General features: G+C 42.1%; 1 protein-coding gene across 2 annotated transcripts in view; it reads left to right on the plus strand.

Moving 5' to 3' along the window:
- Nucleotides 1–15,632, plus strand: part of DDHD1 (DDHD domain containing 1) — a 117,977-nt gene that overhangs the window by 92,527 nt on the left and 9,818 nt on the right. For both annotated transcript variants that reach the window (XM_048853328.2, XM_048853329.2), the window contains 2 exons: nucleotides 4,935–5,010; nucleotides 10,596–10,745. In XM_048853328.2, the coding sequence (XP_048709285.2) occupies nucleotides 4,935–5,010; nucleotides 10,596–10,745 (226 nt within the window). The remainder of the gene's footprint in view (nucleotides 1–4,934; nucleotides 5,011–10,595; nucleotides 10,746–15,632) is intronic.

Here is a 15,632-nt window from a genome sequence, read left to right on the forward strand (position 1 = left end):
TCTTTTTCCTTCTCCTCCAGTTCTTTGTCCCTCGCTTCCATAGCTCTCCTGTGAGCAGCTGCTTGGTGTTGTTCTGCTTCTCTCGCTGCCTCCCTTTCTTGTTCCTTCTTCAGCTGCATGAGTTCTATCTGTCTTTCATGTTCCCTTTGTCTTTCCTCAGCCTGAAATTTGGCTAATTCCAGCTGTAGTCGAGCTGAGGATTTGGTCATTCTAACCTCTCTGTTTTTAACTAACTTTACACCCGAGGTTTAGAAATAAACAAACAAAACTTGGCTGTAAAATTTTGCTGTGCTGCAATAGAATACCTATTTTCTGATAGTGATTGTCAGCCTACAGAAAAAGACAATTCCCTTGTCTCTGCTCTGGGCCCAAATTAAAGCAAAAAACCTCCAACTGCTTGGAAACCTGCTTACCCAGCCCAAAGAAAAAGCAAATGGGTAGAACACACACCCCCTATTTACTTTTAGGAAGAAAAGAAAAAAAAAAACAATGGGTTGGAAGACTGTGAATTTCCCTGCAGGAGTTAAGTACCCTGCCTCCAGGCAAAAAAACCTGCAATTCACAAGATAATCCCCTTTTGTCTCTGCTTGGCCAAAGTTTCAAAGCTGCTTTCTGGACTTTCTTTCCAAAGAAAAAAAAATTTCCTTTTTAAAATCTGTATTTCTAGTTCAAAAATCTCAACTGGATCTCAGATGATTTCAGGTTAATCCCACCACTGTGCCACCATGTCAAGGTTCCTCCCCCACTCTGAACTCTAGGGTACAGATGTGGGGACCTGCATGAAAAACCTCCTAAGCTTATCTTTACCAGCTTAGGTCAAAACTTCCCCAAGGTACAAAATATTACACCCGTTATCCTTGGAATGGCCGCTACCACCACCAAACAATTACTGGTTACTGGGGGAGAGCTGTTTGGACGCGTCTGTCCCCCCAAAATACTTCCCAAAACCTTGCACCCCACTTCCTGGACAAGGTTTGGTAAAAAGCCTCACCAAGTTGCCTAGGTGACTACAGACCCAGACCCTTGGATCTTAAGAACAATGAACAATCCTCCCAACACTTGCACCCCCCCTTTCCTGGGAAATGTTGGATAAAAAGCCTCACCAATTTGCATAGGTGACCACAGACCCAAACCCTTGGATCTGAGAACAATGAAAAAGCATTCAGTTTTTACAAGAAGACTTTTAATAAAAAATAGAAGTAAATAGAAATAAAGAAATCCCCCCTGTAAAATCAGGATGGTAGATATCTTACAGGGTAATTAGATTCAAAAACATAGAGAACCCCTCTAGGCAAAACCTTAAGTTACAAAAAAGATATACAGACAGAAATAGTTATTCTATTCAGCACAATTCTTTTCTCAGCCATTTAAAGAAATCATAATCTAACACATACCTAGCTAGATTACTTACTAAAAGTTCTAAGACTCCATTCCTGTTCTGTCTCTGGCAAGAGCAGCACACAGACAGACCCTAAACCTTTGTTTGTCTCCCTCCTCCCAGCTTTTGAAAGTATCTTGTCTCCTCATTGGTCATTTTGGTCAGGTGCCAGCGAGGTTACCTTTAGCTTCTTAACCCTTTACAGGTGAGAGGAGCTTTCCCCTGGCCAGGAGGGATTTCAAAGGGGTTTACCCTTCCCTTTATATTTATGACAGATGTAAAATATTCTCATCTTCTAGCCTTTAATTCAGGATTGCAAATTATCAGGCATTGTTAGCCAAATATGATCTTCTGAATTATAGTAAATTCGATGAGTTTGCTAATAGTCTTCCACAACAAGATTGTGCTTGTTTTCAAGCATTGTTGACGAAGGGAAACTCATGACCAGAACTGCCGTCCAGTCAACAGAAGATGCAGCAGATACCTCCTCCAGGGCCATCGCTACAGCGATAGTCATGTGTGGAGTCTTGGCTCCATTCTTCTGGTTTTCTTAGGAAGGTCCAAAACACCACTGAGGGACCTCCCTTTCGACAAATCCCATCTTTTTAATCAGAAGACAGACAAATCACTACAGACACGAAAGGACTCTAGGGCTGCTCTTCATTTGTTGGGCATTTACACTCCTGCCCTGAAACAAAAATTCCAGCTCTACTCATCCACCCAGTGCCACAGGTCTCCTCAGTTCTATCCGCAGCGACCTTATGAGCCCCCAAGGAAATATCAAAACTCAAGTCTCATCCTCATCTTTTTGAGAGGCCACCTGGCAGTGATTTGTCTATACCACCATCCAATAGAAGGTTACTCTGTCTTTACACACTTTACACTCGGGACAGGCCATCTCCATCAAGAGAATCTCTAAATGGATTTCAGGTTGCATTAAAGTCTGCTACCAGCTGTCGGGCCTACCTCTCCCCACAGGGTTGCGGGCTCACTCCACGAGAGCTCAGGCTTCAACCACAGCCTCCCTTCAGGACATGCCACTCGTGGACTTATGTAGAGCAGCCATGTGGAGTTTGTCCACACCTTTGCAGCACACTACACCTTAAAGCAGGACTTGACGGTGGATGCCTCCTTCAGCATGGCAGATCTCCGGACAACCATTCCATCCTTATCCTTGCCACCCTCCTCTAACTTAGGTGGGATGATTTAATTGGGGATCAGTCCTGCTTTGAGCAGGGGGTTGGACTAGATGACCTCCTGAGGTCCCTTCCAACCCTGATATTCTATGATTCTGTGATACTGCTTGTTAATCACCCTCGGTGGAATATAATAGGGACCATCACTCAAAGAGAAAGTTACTTACCTTTAACTGGAGGTTCTCAGAGGTGTGTGGTCCCTATCTGTATTCCACATTCCACTCACCCTCCCTTCTGCTGCGGGTTAGTGAAATTCACCATGAAGAAGGAACTGAAGACGAAGTTCTGCCCCACCCTTTAACGCCTCAGACAGAAACACGAGGCGAGCCAGGGCACAAGCGCAGACCAGCAGATGCTACTTTCAAATTCTCCAACTCTGGACGCATGGTGTGCATGTGTAATCCTCAATGGAATACAGATAGGGGCCACACACCTCAAAGTACTTACCTGGAACTGGAGACCATCTTATCGTTTGCTGCCTACCTTTACCTGCTGCCATCTTTCAGCCTGAAACTTTAATACTGCGTTGTCTCACAACCAGCACGTATCTTGGTAAATGGGACCTCGACAGCTACGGTGTGCAGGTGTTGGTAGGAGGCCTTCAACAGCAGGGAGACCCTCCAGGTGACCGTGACAGAGCATTGGTGGTGACCTCACTTTCACACCCCAAATACTCAGGGCTCTTATGCAGCATTGGGAAGGGCATCTTCCAGACTCCTTTGGAGTATAAGGCAGAGGCAGGGGGATCCTGCAAGAAGTGATGGAAGCTTTAAATTAGCTCCTCTCAACAAAAGCCAATGGTGGCTCTGGAAAATAGTTCTTTCCCTTTCCGCCCTGGTACCTGGCTTACCAACATTTGTGCCTTTGAATTTCTGTAGAGGAGCAAGACAAGGTGGGTGAGGTAATATCTTCTATTGGACCAATTTCTGTTGGTGAGAGAAACAAGCTTTCAAGCCACACAAAGCTCTTCTTCAGGTCCAGCACAGGACCCGGGACCAACATGGCTACAACAACACTATATAGAGAGGAACAAGACTTTCACTGTGCCAGACGTGCAGCTCAGTTCCATCACCCACTGTGAAGTGCTAGCAGCTGTTCTCTCTTAACATGCAGACTCAACTGAGAGAAATATGAAGAAACCTCCTCAGCATCCCAAAACACGTGGAGGAAGGATAACCTCTTAGACGTCATTAGGATCTGACCAGTGAAACACATCACCATTGCCATACTCTTGCCCCAGATGCCTAGCCATTCACAGAAATATTTCAAGCTTGATCCTCATTAATCTTAATGTTACACAACATATGCATTTATAAATGAATACTTTAAATTTTATTAATGCAGTTCAGTATGAATCTAATATGTATGCTTCTGTAAAACATACAATTACATTCTGTAACTTCAGGATTTCAAAGTTTATAATCTTCCTAAAGTAATATTGGGCTTGTGAAAATTTTTGTTCCCGGAGTAGTTTGATTTTTTCTGTTGATTGTATTCTTAAATGTTTTAAATTGTACTTACCTCTGTAATGTTCTATAAGTGGCATGTGTGATTACAGCATATGGTACCTCTCAATATGTAATGCGTGGAGATAAATATTCAGTTTCTTTGCTATGACCCTGGTCATACTCTTGAACACATGTGGACTGTTGAAAATGCTGCTTTTCAGTAAGCTCCAGTCCCCAAAACCCATTTTTTGCTAGTTAGACTGATACACAGCAGAATAGGTATGTTCTACATTTTATTCATAAAACACACTTTGAAAATTGAATAAAATCATTTCTTTGATTCTGTAAAGAATTTGTAATACTACTGTTCTGTTGTGGATTGAGCAAAGCTGGCGGGCATGATAGCCGCCTTACGTTCATGCAAAACAAGGGAACAGTTAAATGCCCCCGTGATAGCTGAAGCAGTGGACTAGACTGCATTCAAATTCAGGCAGTGGCTGGGCCATGCAGTCCAAGAGGTTTCCTTGGGGTCTGATAAACACAGGAATGAGGGATTGTTTTGATTGTAGCTGTGAACTGCGGGGAGGGAAGGAGAGAAGCAGCAAAACAACCACAGAAGCAGATAGAGAAGGAAGCCAAGACACAATCAGGGATGCATGTATTGGGTAAAGTTCTGGCTGAGAAAGGGTTGGGACTGTGAGTGAAGAAACTGTCTCCTGCTGCTTGATTCCTGCTGCGCTCAGGGAAATAGAACTTTGTATGTTCTTTGTTAATAAATAGGACTGCATCAAACAAATATCCCGACTCCTACATCAGTTCCTTCTCCTAACAGAAAGAGCCCATACAACTTCAAAAATTGGCTAACTGCTTTTTGTACACACCATGCCTAATGAAGACACCCCTTTTTTCTAGGTTGAGAGAGATAGAAGAAAGGTTACATGAATTAAAGGCATCAACAATATCGAAAACACCTGCCTTAAAATTTAAGGTATGTATGTTCAGAGGATTTTTATTGAATGAATAAACATTTATTGTATTTACTATAAAAGTTTGCTTTCAATACACTCTACCCAAGCTGCTTTTTCTGCTTGTACTGACATAATTTTTAGATATTATTTTTTAATATTTGCATATGTATATAAAAGGATTAATATAAATTCATATATTTATTTGGGTCTTTAATTTTAAATTAATCATATATATTTTATCTAAAATATATATTCTATATTATTTATATGAATTATATTAATATTACATGTTTGTTTATACCACATGTGGTAGTAAAATCCATTTTGTAAATTTGCATTGATCATGCACCTTTTGACAGTCTCACCTCTACTCTGCCCACTAATCCATCTTGCCCTGGGACTGCTTCTAACATGCCAAACCTCTGAACAGTTTCAAACCTGGCTGAACTTCCTCCAAATATGGAATTTTCCCCCAGATTACACTGGCCTGCTGAGACACACAACAAGCTGTTTTTAGTGATAGGTTTAGGTTGATATTTTATAAGCCAATAGAGCCAATTACTGGCGCTTTATGCCATTGGAAAGAGGAGATTCCCAGCTTTCCAACTGGTTGCACAAGACTTGCTAATTTATAGTCCTATAATGTCTTTAGATATTGGACCTTAAAATATGACCTTATGTAATAAAGAAAATTAGCTCATTTTTCAGAGTTTTTAAAATTATCATTTTTTTCCTCCTTCTGATGTCACTGCTTTTGTACTCATGGGCCCCAGATTTTTAAAGGTATTTAGGCATTGCTGTGCTCAGCGATGCAATGTGTAGCAGATTTAGGAGCCTAAATCTAATTTTCAAAAGGGATTTGGAGACTTAAGAGACTAAATCCCATCGACTGTTGCTTTAAGTTCCTGAATCAGTGAGGTGTTGAGTCATTGAGCACAGCAGTGCCTAAACAGCTTTAAAAATCTGGGCCTTAGTAACTAAAGTCAATATCAGCTGATAGAAAAACGGAAAAATTACTTACTAGTAATTCAGTTTGTCCCTAACCCTCTTCTCTTCACCATCATTTAAAAAAACATAATCTACATCATGCTATTATCTCTGCCAGTTGGGAAACAGGAGATAGACTGATACCCTTCACCCCTCAATTCTTTACAAAGACTTGTTCATCTACTTGCATTCAGTCTGAACGTTTTCAGAACAAGAGCCCTAAGAAAGGGCACGAAGCAAGGGAAGTAGGATGGGGAAAGAGGAGAGAACTATGACAAACCAAATTACTCATAGGTAATTTTCCCTTGTCATACATCCTCTCTTCCTCATCCTGCTGAATCTTCCATAGACTGTTAAATAGTCTATCAAAGGGTTTTATACTGGTGCCTATCACTGTAGTTTCTGAGTACCTTCATTCTGATGGAGAGCAGTTCAAGAGGAGGGGAGAGGCTTACCTTAAATATGAGAGCAAGATGCTTCTACTAAAGGAAGATTTCACAGGATGCTTCCACTGAAGGACAACGTCACAGCGACATATTAGTCCAGCTGGTTGTATGTGACTGACGTGGCGACAAGTAACTGCTGTGTAGATATCCTCCACCAAAGTCTTGGCTTGTTCTACCCAGATAGGGCGATTCCTTTAATAACGCTCTAGTTTAACCATGAGTTACTGGTCTTGTTGCGGTATTTGCTGAATAAAATTCTTTGGCTGTCCAAAGAAGACAGGCAGGCAATCAGAGTAGATGGTCATAGTGGTCACATCTGGCTTTCGTATATGATTGAATGGGCCTGTACTACATTAATTGAAAAATGTGGCCACTGCTGCTTTATTGCCCAGAGTTCCTAAGATCAGGGAAAGTCTCTAGTCCTACTTAAGTGAGAGTTAAATGCCTGCTTGATCTTGAGCAAATAGACACATTTCTCTGTCAAGACAAGTTCAGGAAGAAATCCAGAAGTTACATTGCCTGGTGATTAATGGGAAAGGAAGTGGTGCATATAACTGCTCCTTCTGGCAGGGGGGGGAAACAAAGATTTGGAGGGTCTTTGGTCAGTGCCCCAACTCATCATCCCGGCCAAGGTGGTGGCCACCAAAATAGGATCTTTGGAGTTAAGGACTTTAAATTTCCTCCCCACTGATAGCCCTAATGAGGGATTCACTAAAACTCTCAGGGCTTGGAATGGTAGGCCTCACTGAGGGGACCAGGAGTTGAATGCCAGAACTGTACTAGTATCTCACCAGACGTGTAAAGTTTAGGGATGCAGTCTCGTTTTGGCCTTGTCTGTGGGACAACAGCTGTGGAAAAGGAGGAAAAGGCTAAAGAAGAATTCTATGTGTTTCTTATCTGAAGAATGTAAAAATGCTGGGAAAGCTAGCCGTGCTGTGGCATTGGGGCATGTCAGTTGTCATTTTTGCTTCAGTGGTCAAAGATAACAGCATGATAGAAGGATTTTCCTTTAAGAAGTGGAAAAGAGGAGGGACATACCACAATTACTTCCTGACCCCAAAGCTGGTGATTAGTTTATTTAACTCTGCGTTTGTCAATACAGTTACCCAAGCTATTTCAAGATTCTGTGGCACTTTTCACAAAGATTCTTAAGGTCAGATAACCCTGGTTCCCTGGGGAAATTTCAACATATTAGAACTCAACTTTTGTATAGCAGCATCCTCTATCCAAAGATGTTAATGGTGTTGAAAAGACACTGATGAATTACTAGGAGTACAACTGAAATGCAGCCATATCTGAGAGAAAAGGAGGTCTTCAGACTTCTTGTAGCAACGCTCTGCAGCAATTCGGATCAGAACTGCCTAGTTAAATTCCCCATGTAATACTAGTCTGCTAGCTTCGTCCCTTCATTTCTTGTCCTCAAAAGTTTCATGATGTTTCTGGTGCAATTAAAGGGCTATGGGCTACACTCTAGCGGTGGCTGCAGTTTCGTGCTCAGCTGAAATATTTCCTCGGTCAGTAAAGTTCTTTGCAATCCTTCTGGATGAAAGACAATATATAAACATATGATGCAGTTATCTTCATTGGCCTCCCATTTTAATTTCACCTGTAAATATCCCCAGGTGTCCCCTTCATTTTGCACACATTCTCTCATTGAAAGGTGCATTGTCACACATTCATTTTCTCATTCAGCTGCTCTTCTAGTCTGGAAGAATTACACAAAGTCTTGAATGGTATTGTTGGTGATTTAAGTTTTGTTGCTAAAGTAGCTTAGCTCTGCTTCTTGTGTATCATTCCTCCCCAGTAATTCAGTTTGTCTTCTGAATCATAGCTGTCGTATTAATCTATCTTTGGAAGGCAACATTAAAAATAAACATTGCTTCTGTTATTAAACTGTGCCATTGACAACTTGCTGCTGTATTTCATACAAATAGGTAATATTCCCCGCCGCTGCTTCAACATCTGGCCTATCCAAATGAATGCTACCTAGTTTTTAAAGACACTGGCCTCCTGACCTCAATAGATCATCATATGGTAACTTGCCAAATAAACATCATGCTTGATAATGCCGAGAGTCTAATGGCTTCAGTTCCTCAGTTTGAAGGAATTCATTTCTGAAAGGCTCTCTTTTGATTCTGTGGAGATTCACTTTTTGGTATTAATCCGAACCATTACATGGGATACACTCTACAGTTGATTAAGTCTTGAATCTACAAGTCTAACCTAGCCGGGACACCACATCAAAAGACTTCTTCATATAGGAGAATATATAGTAAAGAACACTGACCCAAGAAGGAAACCCTTGTCCACCTGGACATTGTCAGTGATGAATTATCAATGGGCCTGAAGGAACAGGAAAAACCCTCCTGTGTCTTGTAATCACTGGATCCATTTACCTTTTCAAATACTTGCATTTCACCTAAGCTGAGTTTACTGAAAACTCCTTTTTAAGTATCAGCTATCAAGTATCAGATGGCAGTCACAGCAGCTTTCATGATACCCCTTTCTGAAACAGGAATTGCGCAGACCCTGAATGCAGGTGTGTCAGATTGGCAGGGTTGAAGCTTACCTGCATGATTTAAAGGATTATGCAGTGATGATCTTCCTGAATTTAATGGTCACCATATTTTTATTGTTGCTATTGAAGATAAAATGAAGTTTTCAGTCAATTAGGAAAATACAGGATTCTGTGCAAAGCTTGGTTATAAAAGAGAAGACCTGCTCTGTAATTGCTCTGGAGCGGTAATATAGACGATGTTTTGTGGCTTGCAAGATGGCTGGCGTTGCTGTAGAAATAAAGTCCTTATATTAAAATGGAGTTTGAAAAGAACATCCCTGTTGAAGAAAGAATCTTGTTCTGAAGTGTGTTACCAAGGCCAATTTAGAGGAGGAAGAATTTCTTAAGCAGTGCTGAAGTCTGGTGAATGAAATGGACCGTTATTTCCTCTGTCTTGCTCCGTATGCTGCCTGACATGTAACAGTTGCTTCAAGAATCCAAGAATTCAGCATATTCACTTAATAAAAATGCAGCCGTTTCTTTTGTCCGCTAAATGATATTGCCCTAGTAATGATTCTGTTGTAATGAACTGCCAGATATCGGGAAAGTTACAATGAAGTTCTGATGATAATAGAATGAATTTTTCTGATAAGAAAATATACTAAAGGTTGAAAAGTAATTTTGACTTGTGAAAATATATTTGACTACAGAGTTTTACATTTGATGTTTCTAGGGGACTGGAAGTCTGAGGATTGGTAATGGGATACGAAGCCATTCACCTCTAGGTCAATGTTGAATCCCGGCCCAGGTTGGTAGTGACCAAAAGTCGTTACCACTGATGCATGTTCAGTGACCTATGTCAGACAAGTTAGTGGTCTCAGCCCAGTTCTCAGGGGACAGGTTTGCAAGTTTAAATTGTCAGTGGAGACTGAACTAACCTCTCAATGTCAGAGGCAGTCCCTCCAGAACCAGATTGCCGTAGATTGGGTCCATATGAGGGGAGCTTGCAAAACTACCACTGTATTGTACCTATTCTGGATGTAACGGTTCGCAGTCCTTGTCATACTGGCGTCTTTTTCACAAGTACCAAATCATTCACTCAACCTAAGATGTTTCTAAGAGGTTGTGCATAACACTGGTGTGTGCGTGTGTGTGTGCACTACAGATGTAACGTAGGTAGTTTTTGATTTTCAATATAACTTGCTTTTCTGCTTCCTTGATGGTCTATGTATCAGAAACAGCCACAGAGCACTTCTTTAAAGTGAAGTTAAGTAGTTGTGGTAAGCTTCCTGAAATTTCATGAGAAATCAGACTTCAGCATTACAAACTTCATAATTTTTCTTTAATATCCTCCAAAATCAGCTCCCTCACCCCACCCCCTATAACACTTGTATGCCTTCTTCAGTAGACATATCATACTGAACTGAGACAATGTTTGTAGCTTTCCAAAGTTTGTCTTACATTGTGCAGTAACATGTAAATTTCTTATCATATTTAAGGGAGATGGAAAGTTTACCTGTATTGTATTGTGGACTTCTTCACTTTTACTACTAGTACTTTATAATGTGTTTCTGAAGTCCCTCTGTTGAGACATTGAGATTTAAACCAAACCCCGCTGTATGTTAGAAAGCTACATTTTCTCCAGCTATTAATATAAAATGAAATGTCTCTTTAGGTTGAGAATTTCTTCTGTATGGGATCTCCATTAGCAGTGTTTTTGGCATTGCGTGGCATCCGTCCAGGAAACAGTGGAAGTCAAGATCACATTCTGCCCAGAACTATTTGTAACCGGTTGCTAAACATTTTTCATCCAACAGATCCAGTGGTGAGTTTTTATTGCAGTTACAAGCTTTTACCTCAAGAGTATTTTTAAATAAAGTCTGCTGAAGGACAATAAAAGATAATATGTAAGAAGTGATCTTCAAAGTACTTACATCAACATAGGTATGTTTCTGCATGCAACATGGTTTTGCAGAACAGCTTGCTGCCAGTCATCTTCCAGTGTCTTGGGTTTTGTAATTGCAAAATAAATTATCACTAGAAAATGCAATAATGTCCTATACAGTACTTATCCTTCCTTTGGAAATAGTTTACTCCGTAACAGAGTGATTTTTTTTATGCATAATTTGAACACTACTAAATCACTAATCACTAATGATTAGTTGTGGTAGAATTCGATTTCAATAGATAAAGGTTAGGTAAATGTTGATTTCAGCTGACAGTGAAATTGACGAAAAAAATATAGTCAATAGCAACATATCTGCATGGATTGGGTGTCACTGGCCTTGCATCCTCCCCTGCATCTTGGGCCCCTGGGCTATGTGGGGAACCCACTGTAACCCCACTATCAGTGCTGCCCTAACTCCATCCCTTCCCCCTTTCATTTCTAGCAACTGTAAAAATTTAAAAAAAAATAAAAATAGAAAACATCTTAAACATAAATATTAATTGTCAAAAGTAGAAAAAAATTGACTACTGCCAAGCCTACTAATGATACAATGTTGCATTCACAAAGAAGCTGCACTTTCCAGTTAAAAACTTGGAGACTTCTGTGATAAAACTTCTATTTCTACATCATTATAGTGTTACTAGCAGTTTTTTAGCTTTGCCTGGCGCCAAATATCATCTGACTGCAATGGAGCTTCGCTGATTTACATCCTCTTAAGGATTTGTCCCAACATCTCTAACTTGCCAGACAGTACAAATTCCACTAGGCATTTTAGTGTCAAGAGGTCAATCAGATTGTAATTGACTGACCCTCTCACAAATTGAAACATTCTTTCAAGGTAGCCTATTTTCAAGGTAGCCTATTTCCCCTTATTTTTTTCTACCCCCCCTCCCCAACGTTCTGGTTAAACTTGGATTTATGCTGGAAATGGCCCACCTTGATTATCATGCACATTGTAAGGAGAGTGGTCAGTTTGGATGAGCTATTGCCAGCAGGAGAGTGAGTTTGTGTGTGTATGGGGGTGGGGGGGGTGAGAAAATCTGTATTTGTGCTGGAAATGGCCCACCTTGATTATCATGCACATTGTAGGGAGAGTGGTTGCTTTGGATAAGCTATTACCAGCAGGAGAGTGAGTTTGTGTGGAGGGGGGCGGAGGGTGAGAAAACCTGGATTTGTACTGGAAATGGCCCAACTTCATGATCACTTTAGATAAGCTATTACCAGCAGGAGAGTGGGGTGGGAGGAGGTATTGTTTCATGGTCTCTGTGTATATAATGTCTTCTGCAGTTTCCACGGTATGCATCCGATGAAGTGAGGTGTAGCTCATGAAAGCTCATGCTCAAATAAATTGGTTAGTCTCTAAGGTGCCACAAGTACTCCTATTCTTTACATGGACTCGGAAGATCATAGAATCATAGAATATCAGGGTTGGAAGGGACCTCAGGAGGTCATCTAGTCCAACCCCCTGCTCAAAGCAGGACCAATCCCCAATTAAATCATCCCAGCCAGAGCTTTGTCAAGCCTGGACTTAAAAACTTCTAAGGAAGGAGATTCTACCACCTCCCTAGGTAACGCATTCCAGTGTTTCACCACCCTCCTAGAGAAAAAGTTTTTCCTAATATCCAACCTAAACCTCCCGCACTGCAACTTGAGACCATTACTCCTTGTCCTGTCCTCTTCAACCACTGAGAATAGTCTAGAACCATCCTCTCTGGAACCACCTCTCAGATAGTTGAAAGCAGCTATCAAATCCCCCCTCATTCTTCTCTTCTGCAAACTAAACAATCCCAGTTCCCTCAGCCTCTCCTCATAAGTCATGTGTTCCAGACCCCTAATCATTTTTGTTGCCCTTCGCTGGACTCTCTCCAATTTATCCACATCCTTCTTGTAGTGTGGGGGCCCAAAACTGGACACAGTACTCCAGATGAGGCCTCACCAATGTCGAATAGAGGGGGATGATCACGTCCCTCGATCTGCTCGCTATGCCCCTACTTATACATCCCAAAATGCTATTGGCCTTCTTGGCAACAAGGGCACACTGCTGACTCATATCCAGCTTCTCGTCCACTGTCTCCCCTAGGTCCTTTTCCGCAGAACTGCTGCCTAGCCATTCGGTCCCTAGTCTGTAGCTGTGCATTGGGTTCTTCCGTCCTAAGTGCAGGACCCTGCACTTCTCCTTATTGAACCTCATCAGATTTCTTTTGGCCCAATCCTCCAATTTGTCTAGGTCCCTCTGTATCCTATCCCTGCCCTCCAGCGTATCTACCACACCTCCCAGTTTAGTATCATCCGCAAATTTGCTGAGAGTGCAATCCACACCATCCTCCAGATCATTTATGAAGATATTGAACAAAACCGGCCCCAGGACCGACCCCTGGGGCACTCCACTTGACACCGGCTGTCAACTAGACATGGAGCCATTGATCACTACCCGTTGAGCCTGACAATCTAGCCAACTTTCTATCCACCTTATAGCGCATTCATCCAGCCCATACTTCTTTAACTTGCTGACAAGAATACTGTGGGAGACCGTGTCAAAAGCTTTGCTAAAGTCAAGAAACAATACATCCACTGCTTTCCCTTCATCCACAGAACCAGTAATCTCATCATAGAAGGTGATTAGATTCGTCAGGCATGACCTTCCCTTGGTGAATCCATGCTGACTGTTCCTGATCACTTTCCTCTCATGTAAGTGCTTCAGGATTGATTCCTTGAGGACCTGCTCCATGATTTTTCTGGGGACTGAGGTGAGGCTGACTGGCCTGTAGTTCCCAGGATCCTCCTTCTTCCCTTTTTTAAAGATTGGCACTACATTAGCCTTTTTCCAGTCATCTGGGACTTCCCCCATTCGCCACAAGTTTTCAAAGATAATGGCCAATGGCTCTGCAATCACAGCCGCCAATTCCTTCAGCACTCTCGGATGCAACTCGTCCGGCCCCATGGACTTGTGCACGTCCAGCTTCTCTAAATAGTCCCTAACCACCTCTTTCTCCACAGAGGGCTGGCCATCTATTCCCCATGTTGTGATGCCCAGCGCAGCAGTCTGGGGGCTGACCTTGTTAGTGAAGACAGAAGCAAAAAAAGCATTGAGCACATTAGCTTTTTCCACATCCTCTGTCACTAGGTTGCCTCCCTCATTCAGTAAGGGGCCCACACTTTCCTTGGCTTTCTTCTTGTTGCCAACATACCTGAAGAAACCCTTCTTGTTACTCTTGACATCTCTTGCTAGCTGCAGCTCCAGGTGCGATTTGGCCCTCCGGATTTCATTCCTACATGCCCGAGCAATATTTTTATACTCTTCCCTGTTCATATGTCCAACCTTCCACTTCTTGTAAGCTTCTTTTTTATGTTTAAGATCCGCTAGGATTTCACCATTAAGCCAAGCTGGTCGCCTGCCATATTTACTATTCTTTCGACTCATCGGGATGGTTTGTCCCTGTAACCTCAACAGGGATTCCTTGAAATACAGCCAGCTCTCCTGGACTCCTTTCCCCTTCATGTTAGTCCCCCAGGGGATCCTGGCCATCCGTTCCCTGAGGGAGTCAAAGTCTGCTTTCCTGAAGTCCAAGGTCCGTATCCTGCTGCTTACCTTTCTTCCCTATGTCAGGATCCTGAACTCAACCAACTCATGGTCACTGCCTCCCAGATTCCCATCCACTTTTGCTTCCCCCACTAATTCTTCCCTGTTTGTGAGCAGCGGGTCAAGAAAAGCTCCCCCCCAGTTGGCTCGTCTAGCACTTGCACCAGGAAATTGTTCCCTACGCTTTCCAAAAACTTCCTAGATTGTCTATGCACTGCTGTATTGCTCTCCCAGCAGATATCAGGAAAATTAAAGTCACCCGTGAGAACTAGGGCGTGCGATCTAGTAGCTTCTGCGAGTTGCCGGAAGAAAGCCTCATCCACCTCATCCCCCTGGTCCGGTGATCTATAGCAGACTCCCACCACTACATCACTCTTGTTGCTCACACTTCTAAACTTAATCCAGAGACACTCAGGTTTTTCTGCAGTTTCGTACCGGAGCTCTGAGCAGTCATACTACTCAGATGCAAAATACTTTCCTACCTTATGAAAACAAAGAAAACTGAAAGGGTCATGCTGAATGTAATTCCTTAATGAAAATCAATATGATCACAGATCAATAGGTAATGACTTTTGAAAACTAGCCTTTGATCCATATGCAATAAGTGAGCTATTTATTAAGACAATCTGAAAATTCCAATGTATATTTCCGCTGGCATGCAAAAGTACAATTTCAGTTGGAGAGAAAAGGTGGGTGAGGTGATATCTTTTATTGGACCAACTTCTGTTGGTGAGAGAAACCAGCTTTCGAGCTACACAGAGCTCTTCTTCAGGGCTGGGAAAGGTACTCAGTGTCACAGCTAAATAAGAGATTGAACAGATTATTTAGCATAAGTGGTTAACCCATATTCTAAGAGACCATTCAAGGTGAATTGGCCCGTTAATTCCCCTGTAGTCATAGGACAAAAAGGGTGCAGTGTCCTTGTAGAGAAGTAGATCACATCATGTAATGGGCCACCCAAATACCCAAGAGAACCTGCTTCAATACAGAAATAAACCCCCCTCCTACTGCACACCCCTGGTTGTCACCTACCACCCCATCCTGGAATCCATATGGGGTTATCATCAAACTACAATCCAGACTCAATGACCCCATCCTGAATGAAATCTTTCCTGAACCCATTTTTCTGACCTTCAAACAACCCCCTCCCCTCCAACCTCTCCAAGCTCATCATCAGAAGCAAG

The sequence above is a fragment of the Caretta caretta genome, chromosome 6 (genome assembly GCF_965140235.1).
Source record: "Caretta caretta isolate rCarCar2 chromosome 6, rCarCar1.hap1, whole genome shotgun sequence".
Taxonomy (NCBI): Eukaryota; Metazoa; Chordata; order Testudines; family Cheloniidae; genus Caretta; species Caretta caretta.